This window comes from Bidens hawaiensis, unplaced genomic scaffold, assembly GCF_021521415.1.
Source record: "Bidens hawaiensis isolate Kalapana, Puna unplaced genomic scaffold, B.hawaiensis_p1.1 tig00010344_1, whole genome shotgun sequence".
In the NCBI taxonomy this organism is placed as follows: domain Eukaryota; kingdom Viridiplantae; phylum Streptophyta; class Magnoliopsida; order Asterales; family Asteraceae; genus Bidens; species Bidens hawaiensis.
Genome location: NW_027491784.1, coordinates 87,643 through 113,922, shown reverse-complemented (window position 1 = coordinate 113,922; position 26,280 = coordinate 87,643). Strand labels below are relative to the sequence as shown.

At 34.6% G+C, this 26,280-nt stretch overlaps 1 protein-coding gene across 1 annotated transcript; it reads right to left on the bottom strand.

The window, feature by feature from the left end:
• Positions 1-11,960: 11,960 nt before the first annotated feature.
• LOC143534820 (small ribosomal subunit protein uS4y) lies at positions 11,961-13,558 on the bottom strand. The gene is made up of 3 exons (XM_077029221.1): positions 13,490-13,558; positions 13,027-13,408; positions 11,961-12,326 (listed from the first exon to the last, which is right to left on the bottom strand). Exons 1-3 carry the CDS (start codon positions 13,515-13,517, stop codon positions 12,143-12,145), a joined length of 594 nt encoding a protein of 197 aa, XP_076885336.1. The 5' UTR covers positions 13,518-13,558; the 3' UTR covers positions 11,961-12,142.
• Positions 13,559-26,280: the final 12,722 nt, after the last annotated feature.

The following is a 26,280-nucleotide window of genomic DNA, read 5'->3' as shown; positions in this document are numbered from 1 at the left end:
CATCATCTGATATCTCAATCTTATTTAGCAATCTCTTAATATACACTTATATTCAGAGCAATCTAGTCTGATTCTCACGCCGGAGGGTGGTCACAAGGAGGAACCCCCCCCCCCCTTCTCAGTGACGAGCTTACGGTGTCTGTTTTGCAGGTCCCCTGAAGAACAACTCTCTTCTAGACCTCATTCTCGTGGGAAACATTACTTAACCCCCAGATTATCTATAATCTGTCCAGGGTTCACTTAGTGTTTCTTCACTCTCTTAACATATTTTCATTCCATCACTTTTTATGGAATAACCAAATACAAACTAACTTAATTGTCCCGCCATGATAAATAAAAATATCAACATCAAATGATTTGTAGTTTAGCGGTATCATGATATATAATAAATGAGTGTTCTAGTCCCATAGTCGGCATAAATATAGATTTAGGGGTACGTTTAATTAGAATGTTTGTGAATTAGTCGTTCTAAAGAAAATATTATCACCACCTACAGATTGATAAACTTTAAATTATATTATTATTGTACCTGAAACAATGAAAATAGATACAACGAAGCAGAAGATCACTCATATAAAGTTACCATTACAAGTTACAAGATAGAATGAAGATTAATGGCAACCCGTTATCTAATTGTCTTTCACAAGGAGGATGTAAATGACTTTACACACGCTTTTGACTCTCCTCGTTAAATTGTCATCATCATATGTATAATTGAGCATTAGTTGTTTATAAAGACGGTAGGGATGCTATTGCTACTCTAATCTAAGATATCCTAAGTTACATAAATCATGTACCGTCATATCATTTATACTGATAAATACATTAAAACACCTTATTGACATACAATAATATTTTTAAAGAAAAAAATAAACATTTAAAATAACAAAATAAAAACTACACTTTCAATTAACATTTTAACATTCTAATAAATAAATGTTATTTTTTTTCCTTTTACAATATGTATACACGAGTCTATTTAAAGAAAACAGTTTTAACTACATATAAGTCTATCTCCATAGTTCCCGCTCATCACCCTTACCGCATTTACAACACGTTCTCTATATTTTGTGAGTGGTTTCGCAAATTATATGATGTAGTAGGGAGTCGTTGTGAGAAGTGGAGAAATTTCACGTGAGAAAGTTAAATTTCAAATTTCACTCATAGTTAATACTTTCAGTGGTTGTGAGTGAAGAAAGAAAAAAAATAATTATAGAAGTATAAAAAATATTATTTAATTGGAAATTAAGAGAAAAATGTGATATTTTTTAATATAATTATATGAATATTGATAAGGGATGAATTGTGAATGTTTTTATCCTTCTCACTTTGTCTCCTCTTCATACGCAACCCCCCAATTCCCAAATCCCACCTCAAAACCATCTTCATTCATCACTTTAATCTCCCTTTAATCACGTATCAATCTTTATAACCGATTTTCACCTGAAAACAATGTGACAGGCGATGGAAATTGCCTGTCAAAGAGGAGCAACAACAGTGAACCAAGGGAGACGGTCCATTTGTGATTATAATTGTTGGTTATTTTTACCTCTCCCAACGGTCACTCATGCATCTTCAATTTCTCAAGTGGTGACTGCTATAGTACTACGCGTTCACTCCTACCCGAATTGGGTACCCTAAGTAGGCCCTAACCACAAGTGTATCCGATTAGGGTACTATTCTCGAAATCAGGTACCCGTAGGTGCCCCCGTCCTAAAGCATTCATATGGTGTCTATTTTCTAAAATAAGTTAGAGATGTTTAGTAAACCTTAAACCAACTTGTGAACTTCATGACATCTAACGTTATCGCAATATACTATCAATCAGTTAAAGATAACGACGATTAAACAAAAATCGAACTATTTTAATATTATACACCAATTATTGTTATTTTAAAGAGTAAAAATATATCACCTTAGACAATAATACATTTTTAATATTTAAAGTGAGAAATATTTTTTTTAATTAATATACTATAGACTTGTGTAAAAAAAATACTTGAAATAAAATCAATAGTAGTACGGATAAATATTTTTTTTTTCTTGACCTCTAACCAAAGTTATTGGATTCATAAATCGAGTCAAGTATAGGATTAATAATCCGGTTGAATAATGGCTTATATCTTATTTGTGTTTGTTAGATCTAGATCAAAATCATGAAGATCTGAAACCAAACCTTATTTTTTTAAATCAAATTCTATGATAATACATGCGTGACAATCAATTGCACTTTCCTTAGTACTTTAATTATAATAATTTATTTTAATTTAAATTAAGATAGCTATTTTCTACGTAAAAGAATTTTTTTATCAACATTGACAAAGAAACCTCATGACTCATGTGTACCGGTGTAATTAAAAAGGTAATAACAATAGGCTGGTGGGTTGTGTGCGGGATAACCCAAAAATTGTGTAAAGTCGTAAACTTGACATAAGTATTCGGTGGTTGATACGAACGTATACAATTTAACCTAAAATTACATGTATATTTCTTTCTGTATTACACATAAAGATCCGAAAATTACTAATTTATAACAAAAACATAAAATATATATGAAAATTGAAGCTTATTTCGCTTTTTCTTCTTAATTTTTGTATAAAATATTCATTAGGTATAAGCTATGGCATAAACTTTATGCTTATTAGGTAAACGGTTTCCTATACTTCGGCTTTAAGAAATTTATTTTTAAAATGATTCAAGTGTGGGGCGGACACAAATAATATGGATTGGTCTGACACAAATAATATGGATGGGTCGGATTCAATGCATATGATTTTTTTTTTTAATTTTATTGGAAAAAAATTACCCTACTAAGCGAAAAAGCTGGATGGGTTGAGGCCCGCCTTGGCCCATAATAGGATCCGTCCCTGATCAAAAACCTTAAAACCTTAGTTTGAAATTCAGAAAAATAGAGTCAAGTTTATTTTAATGGGATTCCAATGAAAACAAATAAGTTGAAAGATGAGACCGATGACGACTATCTTCTAAGATCAGATTATTATCAATCAACCTAAAAAGAATTATCAAATCTTATGGGTGCTTTGTCTTATCATACTCATTTTCCCTATACTCAAAACTATATTAAAGGGGTGTTTGAATGAGCTTTTAAAATATTTGTTTTTTGAAAAAGTTTCAATTCGAAGCTTTTGGAGGAGTCTTGTCAAACAAAATTTTTTTTTAATAAACAAATAAGTAAATAAGTAAGTTTTAAAAAGTTCACCCAAACACCCACTAATTCTTCTACTTTAATGGTACTCGTTTTCCTTCGATTCATAGTCATATCATGTTTGGATAATCGGCTCACAACAGAAAAAACTAAAAATACTCAATTGTAGAGGAAGATGTTGGGAAAACGACTTTGGGTAAAACCGTAAAAGTAAACCCGAGACGTATTAAAAAGAACAAAATTAACTTGTAAGAAAAAGTGAAATCAGGTAGTTTGGAAATATCGTTTGATATGAATCTAAGTATTTTGGATCAAATTGTGTAAAGTGACAAAATAAGTTTTATAAATATAAATTTATCAATTTATTTTTCAAAACAACTCATGCATCGTGCATAATAATATACAAACAGAACAGTTTTGTCGTGCACGGCTCATTATTCTATTACTTATTGTGTGAAAACTCGTTATTCTTTAAAAAAATATATACAAATATAGAATACTAACTAAGTTTTCAGTTTGTTTACACTCGTTATTCTTTAAAAAAATATATACAAATATAGAATACTAACTAAGTTTTCAGTTTGTTTACAAAGGGGTGTGGGATTGCTTATTTTTATCAACTTATAACTTATAAACTTTTTGAAAAGTTATAAGGGGTTTTGGATTGTTTATATTGTGAGAGGAAAAGTTTCATAAGTTACACTTTTGTAACTTATTAACTTAATAAAAAATTATAAGAATGTAAAATAAGGAATCCCAAACACCCCCTAAGACCATCCTCTATGGTGGGGGGCTTCGAAGCCCCTCCACCGTGCCACGTCAGCGCCACGTAAGCACCGAGGGCATCAAAGCCTCACCCCAAAAATGTTCCGCTATGGTTTGATGCCCCAATGACGCCCATTATATATATACATATATATATATATGTGTGTGTGTGTGTGAGAGAGAGAGAGAGGCCCCCAAGTCGTCCCATAGCGGATGGTCTAACTATGTTACTCATATTTTATTTTGACTCAATTAAGTCACTCAACTTTCACTGTGTATTAAAACGAGAAGAACAACTACTATATTATCGTAAATGATACATTTATAGATAAAAAATAATATTGGTTTTAATAACGTTTTACTTATTTATGAACATACAATATGGAGGTAAAAAAGATGGTATTATAACATTTTTTTAAAGTTAGGTGACATAATTAAACTAAATTTGAAAGTTGAGTCCTATGTGAGACAAAATAAAATATGAATGACTAAATCTTAAATCTTAAATATATATAAAGAAAACCTTTAATAGCTTTCAGGTTGTTTTCTTCATTCTCTCAAACCACCAGTTTGCTTTATTTATAAATGGAAGTTTTTCATGCATTTGACCTGAATTCACGGGTATGGGTCTCACCAAACCCAAATAGCCCTTAAAACGGGTTATGACATTTCATTAAATTAAAAATTAATTTCAGCATATATTTGATACGAAAACCCAACAAAATAAGGATATACTTAAAATTAATATCATTTTTTTAAATATATGATTTATAATTAAAAATCAATTTAGTAAAAAAAATAAGCGGGTTATGGGTCTCAGCAAACCAGATAACCTTTAAACCATGTTATTAAATCTCATTTATTTGTGAAACCCTTTCATCATCAAATTTTAACTATATTATTAATTTTCTTACAACAAATAAAATTAAAATAAAAATTAGTATATAAATATTAAAAACAAATAATGTAAAACAAACATGTAATACATGGGATAAAAGTTAGTTGAAACATATTTAAAGCTTTGTTACTATTTTAAAAAGTTCTCATCTTTAATCGTTACTTGAAAACTATTAAAAACCACTTTTTTTTTTACGGTGACTTTCGCAGTTAAGATATATCACACTCCTTGGTTCAACTTGAGGAGGAGCCCCGCCACTCCACTCAGACCAGACTATGTTGACATAATCGGGATAAATTTTATTTTTCACTTTTAATTTGTTAATATTTACCAAATCAAAAAGAAATATATATATATATATATATATATATATCATAATCTATATTAAACTTGTATTAGATACATATGTAACTTCACAAAATAGATATATTCACTTCCTCAATCTTTATTTTTGAACGGCCAATTAAGTAACGCCGGGAACCTCGTACGCGGCCTCCATTGGCTAAAGGTAGCCTGAGCCGGCCACTACTCCGGACGGACGGAGCCCCTAACGGTCCACCTGTTGAAGGATTCACCGGATAAAACCCGACCCCCACGCCCGCCAAACGGCACGACAACGAGGAGCCGGTAAAACCGGGTGAGATCAGGACTCGAACCCTGGCAAGCCAGGGTCATCCCTCATATCTCCCATATAAGTTGGTGGTAGTAAGGTTTGATCTCCCTACCTCTCACTTGTAAAGTGAGTGCTCTATCATTAAGCCACAACCGACTTATCACTTCCTCAATCTACATGTCTATTTCTTTTTCTTTCTAGTTAAACAAAACAAAATAATATATAAAACAATTAAAAATTAAAAACAGCTAGTGTTTTAAAAGGTTTTTTCATGCGTTTTCATATTAAAAGTGATTTCTCTAAACCCTCTCATGTTTAAAAAATATAAAAATATTTATTTTCGTGATTTCTTAATAGATGTTGTGGCTAGTGCCTTATTTAGTGCGATGGATCGTTTACGTACTTCACTTTCAGATTTTGATCTTAGCGGGTTCTCTAATAAGGACACCGCCCCCCCCCCCTAAAGCCCAACATGTTGTGGCGAGTGCCTTATTTAGTGGAATCGTCAAGAGTTTAGAAGTGAAGTTTGATTTATCCCCTCGCCAAAATGCGGTGTTTGAATGCCTTCGGGCTCCTCGGGCTCAGGATTTTCTAACGGCCATCCCATTGAAGGAGTAGACCAACGTATGTCGGGTTTGGAGTATCGGGCTATCCTTAAGTACCGGTTAATGATCCCTATGTTCCCGACGGATGAACCTTGCCCAATTTGTCGCAAGGTCTGTTTGGATTATTTTGGTGACCATGCGGTGCATTACAAAGAATTGCCTGGCTTTAAATACAGACATGATCTGGTTAGGGATGTTCTGTGTGATGTTCTTAAACGGGCAGGGATTTCTGCTAAAAAGGAGACCCCTGTTAACTTTCTCACGGATCCTCTTGAAGGGAGGCCTACTTTACGACCAGCTGATATTCTTGTGTTCGGGTGGGCAAGGGGGAAACACGCCTGTGTGGATCTTACAGGAGTGTCTCCTCTTGTTGGGCTCAGGGACCGTGGTTTGTTGTGGGTCAGACTGCGTTGAAAGCTGAATCGGGCAAAGTTGTTAAACACGAGAAAGCTTGTTTAGATAATCAACATGTCTTTCTACCATTTGCCTTTGATACATTTGGTTTTCTAGCTCCAGAGGCTGTGAAATTTTTGAGTAGGGTTCAGCGCGTCGTACAGGGAACCTCTTCGGCTTCTAGGTCCCAAAGCTTCGTTTTTAGCAGGATTGACTTTGCTATTCAAAAGGGGGTTGCGGCGCAGCTTGTTGCCCGTTTGCCTGCCACTTTATTGTAATCGTTTTAAAGTAAATTTATATAAATAGAAAAGTTATTATTATTATTATAAGACTAAAATCTTTAGTAATTGGGAGACGGGTTTATACGGTAGGTGGTAGGCGTTCGCCAATAACTTACGGGTGTTCAAATGTGGGTACGGTTAAGATAACATAGTATTGGCATCGTGAGGGTTGAAAGTCGTTCTAAAAAAAAGTAATTACTCCTATTTAAAATAGAGTGTGGCTACTTCTAACATACGCCTTGGGCGTTCTGGACAAGGTACCACCCCAACTTGCTTTTGTAGTACTCCAATGTGGGACCCAATATCGATTAAAGAAAGTCTGCATTGGGACCCACCTTTGCGTAGGTTTTAGGCAGACAAACGTGTGGGGTCCACTGTCTAAAAAAAAGTTTTAATCACACCCCCACTAGTTTTTTATTTTTAAAATATAACTTTTATTTTTTAAAACTTGAGTTTATGGTATACCTGATTTTAAACCAGGGTGACAATTTCCGACACGACGTAAACCATAAACATGTATTTAGCTATTAGGTTGTATTATATATCTAACTTGTTTACATAATAGGCCGTGTTCGGATTAGTATATATATCTATATTTGCTTACACAAATTGTGTTCATATTAACATGTTTAAACTGTTTAATTAAACATGTTGAACTGACAACTTGTTTAATTAAACTGCATGATGTACTAACTTGTTTATGGCCCATTTAAATGCTTTTTCATACCCCAGACTAACTTAATTACACTTTAATAACTTAATCACTAACTGCTTCTTTGTTTGCAGGGTGTAAATGAGTCGAGGTCGAGCTCGACTTGTTTTGATTTACGAAAGCTTGGGCTCGTTTCGAGCTCTTTTTCTAAAACTTGAGCTCAGTTCGTGAGTTCTTTTTTTAAGCTTTTGACTCGGCTTTTTTTTTTTCTATTTATTACTTAATTTATATATGATTTTTAATCAGTAACGAGCCTAAGCTCAGCTAGAGCTCGGGTAATGCCTTAGCGAACCAAAGTTGAGCTAGAGCTCGGTTGTGTAATGTGAAATTAATATATACAAGCCCAAAAGAGGTATAACTTAAAAACACAAAAGGCTTGTTAAGGCTTGACGAGCCTAAACGAGCTTTCCATTCAAGGCTCAAGCTCTGGCTAGATAACTAAACGAGCCTTATATGAGGCTCAAGCCCATATCAAGCTCAAAAAAGTTGCGCTTGTTTCGAGTTTTTTTTTATCGATTCGAGCTCAAGCAGCTCCCTCGTTTGCACCCCTAGTTGTGTTCGGGTTATATGATTTTAAGTGTATATGGGATAGCGTTGATGTTTTTAACAAAATATTAATATAGGTTGTGTCACTGCGTTCGGGTTAAACAATTCAACTTGTCAACCCGAAAAACCGATACAAATAACACCCATATATTCAAAGTTTCTGGGTATATTATAAGGTATGTATTTAAAAAACAAAAAAAAATTAATATGTATGATTACATGTTAATTCTATTATGTTAATTTGGACTGACTTGAGTACGTTTTCATACGTAAGTAACAAAATATCCGAAAATAAAAAACTTTTTAAACTAGATAATTAGTATATATCCAAATATTGAACTTTTTAGGGTGGATGGTCAATTATTGAATGATAGATCTATGCATGGTATGGGATAATAATAATAATAATAATAATAATAATAATAATAATAAAATATAGAATACAATAATTAATTACGTACAAGAATACAAAAGTACCTATGTTTCATAAAATCGATCTATGAAATCACATCACAAGATCTCGAAATCGTCAATACTTATCCAATTAATCATTGGTTCACCGAAATAAACAGTTTGGGATCATTCATCGATCAATTATTTACTATTCTTCACGAAAACCGTTTTTAAGGGTTTTAGGTTTTTGGCTGAGCGTTTTAGTATTTTTTTTTTTTTTGCCTTTAAGCGTTTTTGTTTTTGCCTTTAAGCATGTCGCGTACCTATCGTACGTTAAGACATTATTGTACAGTATCTCAACCTTAATAATATATACTATAGATTTTTAAAGGGCTTGTTCAAATATTTGTATTTTTTATTAAAAATTAAAAATGATATGATTAAAATAAATGATAGTTTTTATTAAAAGTTAAAAAGTATACGAGTAAGTGACATTTTGGTTATTTTTTCTTTATTTCATATTGATGACTATTTGATGAAAAATAATATTCCAAATAATTTTTGTACGCATATAGTTATGTATTAAACATATAGATGAGGTTCGCTACAAATGTTATATTTATAGTTATTAGTTTTTATAAATATCTAAAAATTTTTACACGTATATAAATTGTTGTTACATTAATATCTATTTTTTTTTCACATGTTTAAAGTTGAAAATTTATGCATATGTAATAACATATTTATACATAAAAAATGATAAAATTGTTCTCGAATAATTTTAGTGCATAAAAAATATTAAAACACAATTGATTATCAAAATTTCAAAGTTTTAATCATTTTAGAGTTCATAAAAGAACATATATTTTTCAACCTTTGGATTCAGTAAAAACTAAAACTTTATTTTTATATTGTCAAAACTTCAAACCATCAAAATACGTAAGTTTTTTAACCATCCAATTCAATAATAATAAAATAATAATATTTTACCCATTGAAGTTAAACAAAAACTATAGGTGATTAGGTGTTATAAGTTTCTTCTAGTTTTCTATTCGACAGAATTATAGAAATTGTCCTTTATGTTTACCTCAAATTTCACTGGTGGTCATTTATCTTTCAAATTAATGTTTATTGTCCTTTACGTTTAAAAATGTTACATCTTTTGTCCTTTAGACCTAACCCAGTTAGTTTTTATCGTTAAGTCTGGTCATGTGCCTTGCACATGAGGGTAAATTGGTCATTTACCGACTTATTAGAAAAAAACATTTTAAAAAATAAAAAATACATCTCTCTCTTCCGTTCATACACCACCACCATCCCATCACCACCACCATCTTCTCCGGCAAGCCACCACAGCCACCAACCAACCCATTCTCTCTCTCTCTCTCTCTCTCTCCGCCACCACCACAACCATCTTCACAGAACCATCATATTATCGGTGTCGTTGTGCAGGTGAAGAAGGCAAACACCATTTTCTCTCTCCGAGACTCTCTCTGAAAACATTAAACATACCCACTGTTCCTCCTTCCTCTGTCTCCCAGCCACCACCTCCTACACCATCGTCGGTGCCGCCGCAACCCTTTTAACAGTCACTTAAGTTTGAACAAAGGAAGGCAACCATAGTTAAATCGAAGTCCATTCATCCTATTCCGCCCAAATCGGACTCCGTTCATCTTATTCCGGCCAAATCGGAACCCCAATCGGAGCTCGCTCATAGTCTTTGAATCAAATCGAAGACATAAAGATGCAATCGAGTAAGAAAGAGAGTGAATCTCGGTTCTTGGGGAGCTTCCGGTCGCTACGGTGGCGGTCGTTATGCTGGAGCTTTTGGAATTACAGCCCATTCATAGTATTATGGTGGAACTTTCGGCGACTTTCATCTTTATATCAAGAGGGATGAAGAAAACTATAGAGAGAAGGGGTAGGGAGGCAGAGATGGTGGTGTTTGGGAGATGGCGGTTGGAGGTTCGATGGTGGCTGGTGTTGGTGTGAGGGTGGATGGCGGTGATGATGGTGGCCGGCGATGGTGACAAGCGGTGATGGTGGTGGCCGGCGGTGATGCTATTGGATGCGTGGAAGTGGCAACGAAGGGGTGTTAATGGTCTTGGGTGGGATTTGTTTTGTTTTATTATAATATATAACATATAATATATTTATAATATTTTAATTTAATTTGTTTTTAATATATAATATAATTAGGGGAAATATTAACAGGATCTGAAATTACGGTAATACCCCCACGTGAGCAGCACATGACACAACTTAACGAGGGTTTTTAATGGGATTAGGCCTAAAGGACAAAAGGTGTAACATTTTTAAACGTAAAGGACAATAAACATCACTTTGAAAGATAAAGGACCACCAGTGAAATTTGAGGTAAACACAAAGAACAATTTCTGTAATTCTGTCTTTCTATTTTCAATTTGTTTTGAATTGATATTTCATCCTCCAATCCATACCTAGAATACACCTACTTTATTCATGTTACAAAAAATTAAAATCATGTCAACATCTACACATTAATTTACATATTTATTGTTTCAATACCTTTTCTCTTATATTCATTTTCAAATATTATAATTTTTTATTTTAACTAACATCATTATGCTCATTCTCATATAAGTTTTCACTGTGTGATTTGTGTTTTTGCTATGCTTATTATTCAAATATCATAAAACATATTCTTATCAGTTCTACTACTCTACTAGTCACATTTGTTTTAAAAAACTAAGTGAGACCGACAGTGACCAAACAGAAATAGTTAGGACTAAGAAAAACTAATATGCCCCAAATATTATAATCTTTTAAATTTCAAAGAAACATTCATTATGCAATGTCACAATGCTGAAAAGTATAACTAAAAGTCAGTCAACAACTAAACGTACTTCATCATACTAAATTGGCATCACAGAAAACCACTTCAATATTAATATGGTTCACTACGCTAAAAAATATTTTCCCTTAAAATTATTTGAGTAACACATTTCTATTGTTCCGTATTTAATATAGAGATCTTTATACATCACCTTGGATCTTCACACGTTACTTTTCGTCAATACAACTCGTAGAGGCTTATTCGTATGTGACATGAGTGGTGTCAGTTTGTGTCAGGCTTATACGAGCTATTGAAGACCTATACAGCTCGTATAGGACTATATGTTGCAAAAAGCTGTTTTTGCTCCCCCTTCGAACATTTGTCAATCATGTGTGAGCCATATACGAGTTGTATAGGACCATGGGTGTGGTGCATGAAGATCACATCCCATATATAAAATGCGCTTAATATATAGATGGTATTAGATAGAGAACTGTAATATCTAAACTTTTGACTAAGAAATAGTTATTTATTTAACATGCGACTTTTAAAAATAGTTGAAGCAAATGATGCAGTTTTGCTTGTCGACTTCATTCGAACAAGATGAATAATTATAGAAATATGGCAACGGGGCGGCTTTGAGATGAGTTTAGGTAAGATAACAATCCTATCTCAAAACTCGCCAGGTTTCTATCAAACAATTACCCGTCAGATGTTAGGTAAACTCGTGGGTTTCAGATACCCGTCATTGTCTAGTCATTGTATTAAAAACGTTAACCACCGACAAACATTAAAAACCTTGTTTTAGCACATTAAAACATAACATCCTTAATCGAAAAAAAACAAAAACAAAACATCCAAAACTTCCTAATAATAAAAGGTTCTGAAAAACATGAGTAAATAAACGACGTCCAAAAGACAATAAATAAAAATGAAACCTTTATCAGGCGACCGCTTACTCTTCATCATCCTCGTCAGCATCACCGCCTGCAGCCTTCTTTGCAGCAGCTTTCTGGTTCTTTCGCTTAACTCTGCCAGGTCGGCCACCGCCAAAGGGACTTGTGAGAGAGAAGTCAATGTGCTTCTGTGAGTCAACTCTCACCATGAATGATGGAACATTCACCACTTGCCTTCCAACCCTATAACCAGAACAACATTCATTATGAATATAATGTTATCAAAGACGAACAAAATCGAGCCGGTTTTACACCATACATATACTTGAAAAACAAAAGTTTTGATATATTATTAGAATGTTACAAGATTTGTAAGATCATCCAACAAGTTGTTTTAATGTAACAGAACATTAAGTTTTGAAGTCGCCCCAATGAAAAAAAAAGAAAAATGAACAGTCTTGAGCGGAAAAAACAAACAGAAATGAACTGGTTTAATCTGTTGAACTCGGTTCGGGTAGACGCATTTTCAAATCGATAATTAAAACTGAATTAGAAATCTAATAAAAATGATACAAACCGTATTTAGAGCCGAAAATAACCAAAACAATAGTAAATTCGCTTTTCTGTTCGCTTATCGGTTACACGTATCTTTGGTTATTCGGGCTTCTAAAACAAACTCCATTAATTTCGGTTATGACCAAAAAAAGTCAATGCCGAGCCAAACAAACCGATAGCCGATAAAAACGGTTTTTGACTCCTATACTGCAACCAGACACATTTTGACCGACACAAAAACCGAACCGTTTCAACCCAGAAAAAAAAATTATTTGTTCTGGTTTTTAAAAAAAAACTATGATCACCATATATATATATATAATATAATATATAATATTTAAAAAAAAGAACAAAAGTAAAGTCAGATAGTCAACTTTTAAAGCCATACCTGATGTGCCTCTGCTTGATGAGCACTCTAGCATGATGAATAGACTTGGCCATACCAGTCTTAAACACAAGAGTCTGCAACCGACGTTCTAGAAAGTTCTCAACAGTAAGAGCCAACACATAATCAAGCTTGTTTTGGCTCTCATCCAAAAGCCCGTAACGGTTCATTCTCCGCATGAGCGCTTCACCCTCAAAGATCCTACGTGGGTCCTTTTCTTCAAGGGTCAAAAGCATACGTGCAGCGTTACGGATTCGGCTAAGCGCATATTGCACTCTCCAGAGCTCACGTTTGCATCGAAGACCGTATTCTCCTACGAGTTTCAACTCAGCATCCAAACGCTCCTTCTCGTATGGGCGACGGGGCTTCTTGAATGTCTTTCCATCTGAAAGATAATTTAGTCATTTATATATATAAAAAATATAAAAAGTCTATAAAAAGAAAACAATGAGGTAAAACAACTTACAATTACGATAAAACGGCACGTGCACCATGATTGCTGGTTTTCAGTCTTCCTTACCTAAAGACGAGAATATTATATTAGTCCAATACTAAATAAACAATTTTAACACGCAAAAGAAAACAATCTGAAGTACAAAGTAAAAGACAATAATAGTCTTAACATACAATAACATTTGGTTCTAATGAAGATAGAACAACCCAAATTTATACTTAGTGAGTCGATTAACAAAATACACCAACTAAATACACACTTTAAAAGCAACACTAAGTGAAAATCTCTATTTAAATTCAACCGGTTAATCTATTTGAAAAAACAATCGGATTGATAAATATATAGCAATGCGCATACAATTAAAAAAAGTAACACATTTTTTTCAAATAAGTAAACACAAAGCAAAAACATTAATACATGAGAACCCACTGAAAGACAACCCAAAATCAGATAAATAAAAAGCCCAAAATGACCCGATCAGTGGCGAAGCTTGGACAGAGATGTCGAGGGAGCCGGACGAAAATACGCATTAAAAAACCATAAACGAAGGGGGCCGGGATCAAATTTTCGGTTGAAAACGAGCAAATTCACACTACGTATAACAAATGTTGGACGAAAACGGGAAAATTAACACTTATGCGCAAAAAATCGGAGAGGGGCGGGGCCACCTCTGTCCCAAACAATCCTTCGCCCTTGGACCCGATCCAGAATAAATGCACGCTTAGCAATATATCCCAAGTTCAAAATATATCCCGCTGAAAGGCTACCCTTGTGTATTTATAAAACTTTTAACACCTTTGGAAATCTATGTACTAATTTCAACTACACAGCCGAGCTCAATCGAAGCACTGGCTCATATATAGTTTTCCCAGATAATAAAAGAGTTTTTAAAATTAACACAACTTAATAATTAACAAACAAGCCAAACTAGAACCTCAAACTGCAATTCAAGAGCCAAGCTCGAGTTTTAAAAAACGAGACTAGCCAAGCTTGAGCTCTCGTAAATAGAAACAAGCTCAAGCTCTTGTAAACGCAAACAAGCCAAGCTTGAGCTCTTGTAAAAAAAATGAGCATATCTTATTTAAGGCTGTACACGAGTCAAGCCAGAATGGTTTCGAGCTCAAGCTCGAGCTCAAAATTAAACGGGGCAACTCAACTAAGGCTCTAGCTCGATTTTGAAGTTGAACGAGATTAAGATCGAGCCAACAAGTAGAGCCATGATCGAGCCAAGCCTAGGTCAATTTTAGCTCGGTTACAAAAATGAGCCAACATAGCTCAGGATGTTTCAAATCAAGTTTTTTTAGCTAGCTTTATTCGAGCTTTTATTGAGCGAGCCCTTTAACAAGTAAAAAATAAGCCAAGATTGAACTTCAAAAATCAATTCAAGAGTCAAGCTCGAATTTTAAAAAATAAGACAAGTTCGAGCTCTCGTAAACAAAAACAAACCGAGCTCGAGCTCAAGCTCTCATAAATAAAAAACAGCTTGAAACATTTGATACCGGTACCGAAATGTTCTGTCCCGGTACCGGTATATAAAATTCGGGAAAAACCAATACCGTACTGAAAACGCTCATCTCTAGTTGTATGTAAATAAAAAGAAACCGAGTTATCAAGCAGTAATAAACTTACCTACTTACTGTTACAGTTAAAAACGATATAACAATTTATTATCGTGAAGCAACAAGCACATATCAAAACAAATTGTTTTCCTACATATATTAAACAACCAGATTTATTTACCGTTTAATATTAACCGAGTATACGTTTCAACAACTAAACGAGCTAAATTATGTCAAAATTAAACACGATAACAGATACAGAGAGAAATTGAGAGTGGAATTGAACCTGATATTTTGAGCCGCCGTTAAGATATCAAACTGCAGCAGCAAATGAGTGAGGCGATGAAATATTATACAGCTAGGGTTTTTAGAGATGAGGTGTGTGAGCATGTGAACATGGCCCGAACTGGTTCAGGCCCATTGGGTTGATTTTAAGTTGGACTGTGTTGTTATTTTGGGTTTATTTCTGTTTGGGTTTTTGGTTAATATCCTAGCTAGAGGTAGAGGTGGTTCTATACCTGAAAATAGGGTATTCAAATATCTGGTTTTATACCCGACCCGAATCCGATGCAGAGGGTATTGTTTTACAATCCAATACCCGGACCCGACCCGGTTATTGTTAATACCCAATTTTTCCAGTACCCGGTCATACCTGAACCCAGTTCCAAACCCGAACCCGGGTTTTTCTAATATACGATTTATGCATCTCTAATCCTAGCTTTAAACCTAGAGTTCTGAAATCCCGACTAGGTGTTGACTAACTTTGATTAATCACTAGTCTCTGTCCCAGACTAATTAATTGTCGGTCAATGGTTAAATCCGGCCAAAACCAGACTCAGTCGGCTTTTCTTGCACCTCTGGCCAAATTTGGCGAATTCCGGCCAGATTTCAGCGATATTCCAGCCAATTTCCGGCCAAAATGTGTTTTGTAAACATAAAACTGAAAATTAGATACAAAAATATGTGCGTGATAAAGCTGAAAATTATACATTAAAGTCCAATCTAATAGTCTCGATTAATCGCTAGTCCCCACCCCACCGCATGATTAACGACCAGCGATTTCTACAACACTATTTAAACCTGAGAATAGATGATCACAACAAGATAAACCGGTTTCCCAAATTAAAATCAACTAATAACCGCTAGCTCAAAAACGGTCCCAACCCGATTCTAACTGGCTATTCCAAATCGGTTTTGGTGTATGTGAAATTGACCAATTGTTAGGTTTTTTACTATTTTTTCTATTAAAACACCGGGTTTTTTTCCCGGTTTTCTGGTTAACCGGCTTGATAGGTTAATGTTTTCGAGATACAAAAACCAGTTATTAACCGATCGTGTTTTTGTCAAAACCGGTTTTGACCGTAACGATATATTTGGAGTTTATACAACATCATATTTTATTTTTATAAATTTATAAGAGAGAGAGAGAGAGAGAGAGAGAGAGAGAGACTTATGAGTTAGAACTTGTCAAATTGTAATTGACCAAATGTAGTTTAAAAAAAACATTTGAAACATTCTAAGGTTTAAATAAAATGAAGAGGTGGGCTAGTTGTAACTTTTTAAAGGATCATAGTGTAAAATTCTAAAATAAATGCATTACTTGAGTGTACAATATATTATATAACATTACGTGACAACTTGACAATTTTAGCTAACTTCATACTAAGTTAATCATTATATAGCATATAGGCTATTGAAAGTATTTCACTGATCCGCCAATTAACTTCTAAATTAGGTTTTGGTCTCAATCTCAACACTTCGTGATACGGATCCAGACATAACAACCCAAGTGGAAGACAACTTCGAGCCCGCTAGTGAAAGTGGCTAGAACCGGTCCAAGTTATTAAAGCCCATCTAACCATTTGAAGAGAGTAAATTTGGTTTATGATTCGTTTCTACTTCTTATACCTTTATTTTCGAGATTTGTTTTCATTCCATGATTTTGATTTCTTTATTTATTGTTTTCCAGTTTTCTATATAATCTTGTAAACTCTTTTGGTTGGATGGTGAATTATTATTGAAGTTTATTAAAGAAACGTGTTATCGTTTTCTTGATCTCGGTTGGCCGAGATCCTTATATCCGACGACGGTAACTTGGTTGGCCAAGTATCGTCACCGCTAGGGTTTGGCCTAGGTTCGTTCTTTTCTTTTGTTCGTGGATCCACATCACTTTGACTCGTTAACCCGTTAATATACGGAAATTGATTGATTACATTTGGTTATTCCGCCACACGCCTTTCTACCATGTCATACTCATTAGCTATATTGTTCCAAGTCTTACACCCCCTTAACCAACTGAGCTACACGGCGAGGACACTCATTAGCTATATGAGCTTTTCTTTTAGAGGTTAATATGATAATCTGTTTAGACTATTTAAAAGCCCAATATAATACTTTAAGCCGAATGCATGGCTTCCAAGGCACAAACCTATAAAAACTTATCAACTAAATTTTAAATCCCCATATATTGATATTAATTCAAACATATTTTGGATGGTGAGTAACTAATTATAACAAAATATAGTCTTTCATGAAAAGGATATTATCATATCATTACATGGAATACTCTAAAAAGAAAAGGTGGGAAATGGAGAGGAGACCATATTTTGGGTGGATTCGTGGTTAGGGGACTCGTTATGTGACCGATTCAAAAGACTCTATCGTCTTGAAGTTGGGAAACATTGTTACGTTGCTTCTAAACGAGGAGGGGACAGGTGGACGTGGAAGAGGTCGATTTGGAGAGGAGTAGAACAAGAGCAATTCAGAAGCATAACGATTGCATGATTCTTCTTGACAGGGTACGAAAACTCGATGAACAGGTTGGTGCCCATAAAAGTAAACATTTTGACTTGACGGATCTCAAACAAACCTAGAGAGCTTGGGAATTGATGTTCCTTTGCTTATTTGTCCTTTTTGTTCTAATTTGGAAGAGTCTACGGATCACTTATTTGGTGAGTGTGGAATTGCGACCAAAGCACGGATAGCCATTTGAAAACGGTTTGATTTGGTCCCGATTCAAGATTGTTCGATTTCAAGGATTATGATTTGGCTTGATTTCTTAATTGCATCGGCAAAAGGAAATTAAAAACTAGTTCACGGTATAGTACTCAGTGTGGTGGGTCATTTGAAAATAAAGAAACGAAGTGGTTTTTTTCTTAGGAAGAAAGAAGAAAGGATCTTATTTTCGACTCTCTTCTCAACTATTCTTTTTGGTGGATAAGTAATAGAGATACTAATTTTTTTCTCTGAACCCCGTCCAATCTCGAAACGACACTGGGGAGATTTGCTTTCACGTTAGGTTTGGGGCGAATGGTGGAGCGTATGATTGAGGCTTCCAGGAAATGTTAGTGATAATAACTTTAGGTTTAGGTTTAATTACAAAATTATTATGTTTAATATTAATGATGATAGTTGTGACAATTGTAGTCATAATTCTCTACAAAAAAAACCAGTCAACTAACTTAACAGTTTGTCAACTAACAGCTACCATTACTGTTGGGCACATTTCTATAAATCAAAAGGAGTCGAATAGCTTGAAATATAAAGTCGACAACATTAAAAAATATAACCAGTAATCACAAACGCGGTTTCTAACCATCAAAATTCCTTAACACATTCACCAATTTAACTAAATAGCAACAAAAATTTCTCATCAGCTTTGGTTTTTCTTCTTTTCTTCAGCTTACGGTGCTTTTTGAAGTATACAAGCTCGTCAAATGCTGCAGACGCACGGCGTAGGTACGCAGCCACAGGTTGTGAAACTCCATTATCAGAAGTTACAAAATTTGCCAATACATTGGCGGCTTTAGAAAGACCAACAGGTTTTGTAGATACAATTTTTCCAGAGACAGTCTTCATCTGAATAACCAGTGGCGATAAGACAGATTATAAAAATAAATAAATAAATAAATATTTATACAATTTTGTAGATACTATTCTTTTGTAGATACGTTCACACAAATTCAGACACATGTTAGGCTATTAATTACCTTAAAATGTAATCAAACATGTTAACTGCTTCCAATTTCATACGCTCGTACCCATAACGTACTCCTACTAAACAACTTTATAACCATTAATTAATTAACACATCAGTTTGATAAGACAGATTATAAAAATAAATAAATAAATAAATAAATAAAATGATTTAACATGAAGCAGGAGGAAGAACAGATGGTGAAAATTAACGGTTATAACAATAACCAGTGGCGAAGCTTGGACTAAAATATCGAGGGGTCCGGACTCAAAATGTATACAAACTTTCACAAACAAAGGTGGTGGGCTCAAATTTTCGTCCGGAAATGGCTAAATTTACACTACGTATAAAAAGTTCGGTCGAAAACAGCTAAATTTTACACTACGTATAAAGAATTTCGGTCGAAAACGGCTAAATTTACACTATGTATAAAATATTTCGGTCGAAAACGGCTAAATTTACACGACGTATAAAAAATTTCGGTTGAAAACGGGTAAATTTTACACTACGTATAAAAATATTTGGCCAAAAACTGCTAGCTTTAACACTACGTATAAAAAATTTTCGGTCGAAAACGGCTAAATTTACACTACGTATAAAAAATTTCGGACGAAAACGGGTAAATTTACACTATTGGAAACAGGGGGGCCCGGGGCCACCCCCGGCCCTAAGAAACCTTCGTCAATGACAATAACATAACAAACCGATGTAGGGTTATAAATTAGGTGAAAATTAAACAACTAAAACATATTACTAGATACATACAATACAATACATACGAAGTTAAGAGATTATGAGAGTTGAACTGAGAGAGGAGAATGATACCAGAGATAATTAAGATGCCGTTGAGAAGCAGCTGCAGCAACAACAAATGTGAGGGAGACGATGATATACAGCTAGAGTTTTAGATTAGCCTGCGTCTGTGACAATGGGCCGGTTTGTTGTAGCTTTTTAGGCCCAATGGCTCGGGATTTAGTTGGACTTGTTGTTTTGAGGGGTTTTATTTGGGATTTTGTTTATAGCTAGGGGTGTGGACGGCTCTAGAGGTGAAAAAAAAACGGAACCCGGAATCGGTTTTTTAATATCCGAACATGTATCCGACATATAGGGTATGCATTTCGATACTAAAACCCGAACCCGAACCGGACCCGATTGTACCCGGTAATACTTGAAAACCCGAATCGGTTCCATACCCGGAACCGGGTATTTCAAATACCCGATGTATATCCAAAAAATACCCCTAAAAGTGCAACCTTTTAAAAAATCCAATCTATACCCGGAAAACCCCACAAATAAGGTTTTTTCAATACCGAAAATAGGGTATTCAAATACCCGGTTTTATACGCGACCCGAACCCGCTGCATAGGGTATGGTTTTTAGAGGCAATACCTGAACCTAAAACCCGACCCGGTTTTTACCAATACCCGATTTTCCAACACTCAGTCATACCCGAACCCAGACATTTGAAAAACCCGATTTGTGCACCTCTAGACGGCTCAGTTCGCGGTTAATGGCATTAACCAAAACCATAACCAAACACTTCGGTTATTAGAAAACAATAGTTGTTCGGTTTGGTAAATTTGTTATTAGTGGTTAATTCGGTTCGGTTAATTAACCGCTAAAAATTCAAACTTTTAACACTGACTAAATCTGTGTTGACCTTTTGTTAAAAATTTTACTAGAATCAAAACCATGAAATTAATAAACAATTAGCTTATACACATTAGTTCCAAAATAAAATATGCGTAAAGGATTGCTCATGAACTCAGTTTTATGTTTTAACTTTTAAGAGATGAAGTGTTGAGAGTCGAAGTCACTGTATAGAAGAATAGTGTAATTTAAAGTCACTGTCATTCAAAACGAATAAATATATGTAAGTAATGGAATGATAAATAACATATTAAGAGTATAATGGTCAAAGTGAGTTAGATAAATATCACTTTGAAGCACTAGAACATAATATCATTAGAAAAAGATAATCAGAGGTGTAGCTACTCTTTGAGTAGGGGGTCGGTCGACCCTTGTGAGAATGTTTTTAGTGGTATATACGTGTTAAAGTCTCGATAGACCCCCACCGACCCCTGTGTAATTTCGAGAACGCCAAAAAGACCCTATGAAAATTCGAGAACGACCACCATGAAATTTCGAGAACGGCCATAATAAAAAATAAATTTACAAATTTACATTTCTATTTATATAAATGTATATAAATAACTAAGTTTAAGTTTAATTGGAACAAATTTAAGACCAAGTGTCTAATCAATCTATTTCTAAGTTTTAATTCAAAGCCCAAAACTCTCAACCCAATATACATTTAACTTATTAAAAAATGTTACTATTGTCCAAGTAATTTTTTAGGTGAGTTCAACGGATTATAAGAGTTTTAATCTTTAAAGAAAATGTTCCGACTTTCTACATACGTTGGTTTGCTCACCAACTTCATTTTGATTGGTTTATCATTTATTGAGGCTAGCTATCGTATTACCTGTCACCACAAACGTTGAAAATACTTTTACGTAAAGTCTGATTTGTGTAATCAAATGAGTTATGAGAATTTAAACGATAGTTGTAGTTGTTTCATTGAAAAAGACATGTATGCTATATGATGTTTTTGTTAAGCTTCAAAAAATGAAAACCCGTAAAAAACAATTTTAGACATATGGCATTTTATTTATGCATTTATAATGAAGATTCACGATTTTATTTTGTTTGATTATCTTTTATTTATAATAGTCGAGCCGATTTGAGTGTAAACTGCGGAAAAAAATTGACGTCTTGTGTGAACATGCCCATAGCATTGCAGCAAAGACATTGAATCGTGGAACAACCTGACGCCGCATGTGTAAAACTGTAACAATACGTACACAGGTTCTTATAGTGATGAGCAAATATTATTGGGTACCAATACTGAACCGAGCCAATTTTGGTACCAATTCGGCACTCACTTATTGCATTTTTTTGGGATCAATACTATCGTTCGGTACGGTACTAGTATTTTGGGTTGATTTACCTTCGAATATTAATATTGACCCGACACCGTATTGTTTGGAGCGCTTTCGAAAATATGAAAATATGTACGTTGTAACAATGTATTTGAAGTTTTATAAAAATATAATGTTTTAAAAGTCATATACAAGAGAGAGAAAAAAACTTAACACTTGTCGTAATCGGCCAAAAAAAACATCTGGAAAAATATGAGGTTTAAATGGTGTGATTATATAACTTTATAATATGCCCCCCCCCCCCCTCGGGGGCGATAAGTGGGGCGACAAGGGGTGGGGTTTTTGGGCTACAACACCACTACATTCCTAAAATAAAAATTTTTCAAATTTTACCTGACGTCACGTGACAAAAATCGCTTGCTGTGTGAAATCCGGTTTAACTGGTTCAACGTAAGAACCACCTCCCCTACCCACGATGGATGGGGTTAACTTAAGTCGTTAATTATTCTAGTGTGCCTATCGTGTGCGGTGGCAATTCAGTGATTTTTAATCTTTTGGTATGTGCTAGGAAATTCTAACGTGTTTAGTCATTCAATTATGTTGGTGTTGCCATTTACCAATCATGGCTTACCGCAAAAATTGTGTTTTCTGTCTCTCACAATTTATTCATGTGGACTTTGTTTACCTACAAGTTGTTGTCCTTTGTATAAGTTCAAAACAAGTGAGTTTGGATTTTAAATAAGGTGCGTTAAACACTTAAGTTTTGGCCGAAAATCATAGAATGTGAGAGAATGAAAGATTTTTTAGAGAGAGAAAAGTGAAAAAGAAAATTTAAGTATTTGATATAAATAATGGTCTTCATTTTGTTCTAAAAACTCTCTAAATTTCATATTGCAAATCAACAAAAAGTTTTCATACTAGCATCTTGGCGTGTATATACTCTTTGAGAATGAGACATTTGGAACTCTATTTTCATCTTCCCCACTAGCATCATATGGTTGTTTTATGATCTCAAGATACAACATATGGAGCAATGGAAATGTTTTTTGATTTTTGAAACCTATGGTCTCTTGATCTATGTTTCCGTTGCAAAATATGGATCAATGGAAAGATTTCGGTTTTTGATTTTGGAAACCTATGGTCCTCAAATTCTCAACTAATTGCCTTGAAAATTATACATCTTTGTTTAGATGTAAAGTGTAACAATATACTTAAAAATCCCAATGTAATTAAGCGTGAAGAACTAAGTTGGTGTCTCTAATGCACTGCAATTAAGTATTAAAGGATGAAGGGTGATTGTTGGATAAGAAGTAGAAATTTAACATGAAAAGTTGTTGACTGAGTTATGACTAACTAAATCATGCAAACTTGTTGGACACACATCATGCATTTCATCTTCAAGTATACAAGGTAATGGTGCAAAACCAAAATCTTTGTTCTGTTTTGATATCTAATTATTGAATAAATGTTGTCTTCAATCTCCATGGACGTGTTTGCAAAATCCACATGGCTAAACTTATATTTGATAGTAATCAAGACATCATTCCTCGCCTTGATAATTATGGCTCAAAGGAAAGGAAATTTAAAGACGTGATATAGTTCTTTTAAGGATCTCATACTTTGCAATAGCATTCAACACAGTTATCTATGAAGCTCACATACAAGCCGATTTACAGTTTATTTTTAACTAACAAACTGTATAAACACAAATCAGGAAGCACAAATCGTAATAATCAACAGTTACAGAGCGTGTCAAATTTAAAACATGGTACATACAAGTTGTATGGAAGATACATACGGAATTAGAGAGACAGAGAATTTGAGAGAGATAATGAAGAGGATGGATATCTGATAACCGAGGAATATGCAGGAATGCAGTCCAATCTCGAAACGTCAGAACGTCGTCCAAACTCAAAATGACGCTGGGGAGATTTGCTTTCGCGTTACGTTTGGGGCAAATGGTGGAGCGTATGATTGAGGCTTCCAGGAAATGTTAGTGATAGTAAGTTTAGGTTTAGGTTTAATTACAAAGTTAATTAGGTTTAATTACAAATCTGATTTCAAATCTCAAATAACAGAAAATGATTCTCCTTTTTTTCTCTGTTTCCAGAAGAGGATTCTCCGGATTGGTCTTTGTTTCCGTCTATGGAGATTGGTTAGTCGTTGTTATTATTGTTTATTGTTTTCATGTGATGTATGTTGACATCCCGAGCGCTTGATCTTCAACCTTTTCCTTCTACTATGAAACGCTACCTAAAATATTATACCACCACCAATTAGTGCCGCTAATATATACACAATTGCATATGGCCACAATATATTAAATTTCACAACCGAGAATGTGAAAATTCCCACAACTTTACCAATCAACGTACGCCCTAGCGTACCAAAGTTCCATTTTTCAGATGTTCCAACTGGCCCATTCAATCCAAGGCTTCTTGTACCCGTTTCTAACCAATAACATTACAACCAAAGAAGTTAAACACACAACCTCAACTACATTTGTAGATTGTAACTATAACATCTTCAATTCGATTTGTTCAATTTAACATCTCCACTTTATTTGAACACAAACGACTAAGTTTATTCAACTATTGCTCAACTAGCGTGACCCTTAATTTCTCACAATGGGAGTTACTGGTTAGAGGTGCACAAATCAGGTTCAACTGGAAAACCCGAACCGGTTCGAAACCGGTTTTTTCACACCGGGTTGTAAAATGGCACCGGTTCCAATCAAGAACCGGTTCGGTTCCCGACCCGAACCGATGCCCAGATATGCTAACTTTTAAGAACCGGGTAGGGTATGAACCGGAACTGGTTTTTACGTAAAAACCGGTTCCACCGGTTTTTTTTGAAATTTAAATATCATAGCCGTTAGGAACCGGTTCCAACGGCTATATAGCCGTTTTTGACCGTTGGAACCGGTTTTTTAACTATAAATAGGTTATTTTTTTACTCTAAATAGCAAGGTTTGTTTGTGTACTTGTTAAACCACTTCCAAAACTATAAAACACACTCCAAACCACAATTAACCTTAAACCGACAACAAATGACAACTAATGATGACGTTGTTATGGTGATCGAAACAACAAGATGCCCCGATGTTTTGGTTCATTATGATTTGTGTCTCATGACCGACTCACATGAGTTGGCACGTTGCAAATATTGCTCGAAATTTCTTAAAGCAGGGTCCAACTCGACATTACGAAAACATATGAATAAGTATTGTCGAGAGAAAAGAAGTTTGGAAGCTAAAAAAACGGAAGTGGGAGAGTCGTCCGGCTCTACAACCCAAAAATAAGTATTCACGGATTAAAACGACGGACTTTGTTTTTTATGTTTTAGTTGTTATGTTTAGTATCGTTTATGTTTTAATAATGTTTGTAATAGTTATTTTTTAAATAAATAAAATGTTCGTCGTTATTAAAAAAGTAACAAAAATTATTCATGAGTAACAAAAGTAATTATAATAAAACAAATCAAAACTAAATATTAGTTGAACAAGTTACAAATAATTTTACCAAAACAAATAATTACAACTCTTCTTCGTCTTCATTCTCGTCTTCACCCTCGTCTTCGTTATCGGAAGAAACCCCGTCCTCCGCCTCCTCATCATGAATATGACGCTCTATTGGTATTTCGTCTTCAAAGTTCGCCTTGTGTTGTACACGATCCACCGCATCCAAATGGTCCTTTAGGCAAATGCAAACTTCTAGAGACTCGGGAGTTAGTTTTGTTCTTCGCATAGATAACACCCTCTCACTAAGAGAAAAAACCGATTCAGAAGCAACCGTTGAGGCTTGTACGGCAAGCAAATCACGAGCCATGGCGGATAGAATGGGAAATTCGTTTTGTTTACCTTTCCACCAAGCCAACAAATCAATATTGCGAATTTCGTCGACCGTTGCGCCCTCAACATAGTTTGCTCCACTATATCGACCAAGTTCGCTACTTGGTGTGTTTCCTCTTTGCCTCTTAGATGCCGATTCACGAATCCCATTCATCAAGTTTATAAGTGGGTCATTGCACGGCCTACTAGTAGTTGTTTTTTTCACAAAAGACGATCTCGTGCTTGGACCATACATTTGAAAATAATGGTCATAAAGGTCTTGAAGGTTTTTGTTGAACTTGTCCTTCGCTTCCGTCGACAACTTCGGGTCAATCTCGTGCATACCTAAGTTGTCGAATATTTCCTCAATCGTTGTTTCAACCCCATTAACATTCCAATAGGGGTTTAATGCGGCGGCACAAGTAAAGACCGGCGGTATGTTTTCTCAAAGTAGAGTTGGAATCGTGCTTTAATATTGAACCACATAGTTTGCAACG

Coding starts and splice junctions, on each gene's coding strand:
- LOC143534820 (XM_077029221.1), bottom strand. CDS start 13,517: ATGGTGCACGTGCCGTTTTATCGTAATT. Junction 13,409..13,489: donor CGTGCCGTTTTATCGTAATT/GTAAGTTGTTTT, acceptor ATTATCTTTCAG/ATGGAAAGACATTCAAGAAG. Junction 12,327..13,026: donor ATCAAGCAGAGGCACATCAG/GTATGGCTTTAA, acceptor TTCTGGTTATAG/GGTTGGAAGGCAAGTGGTGA.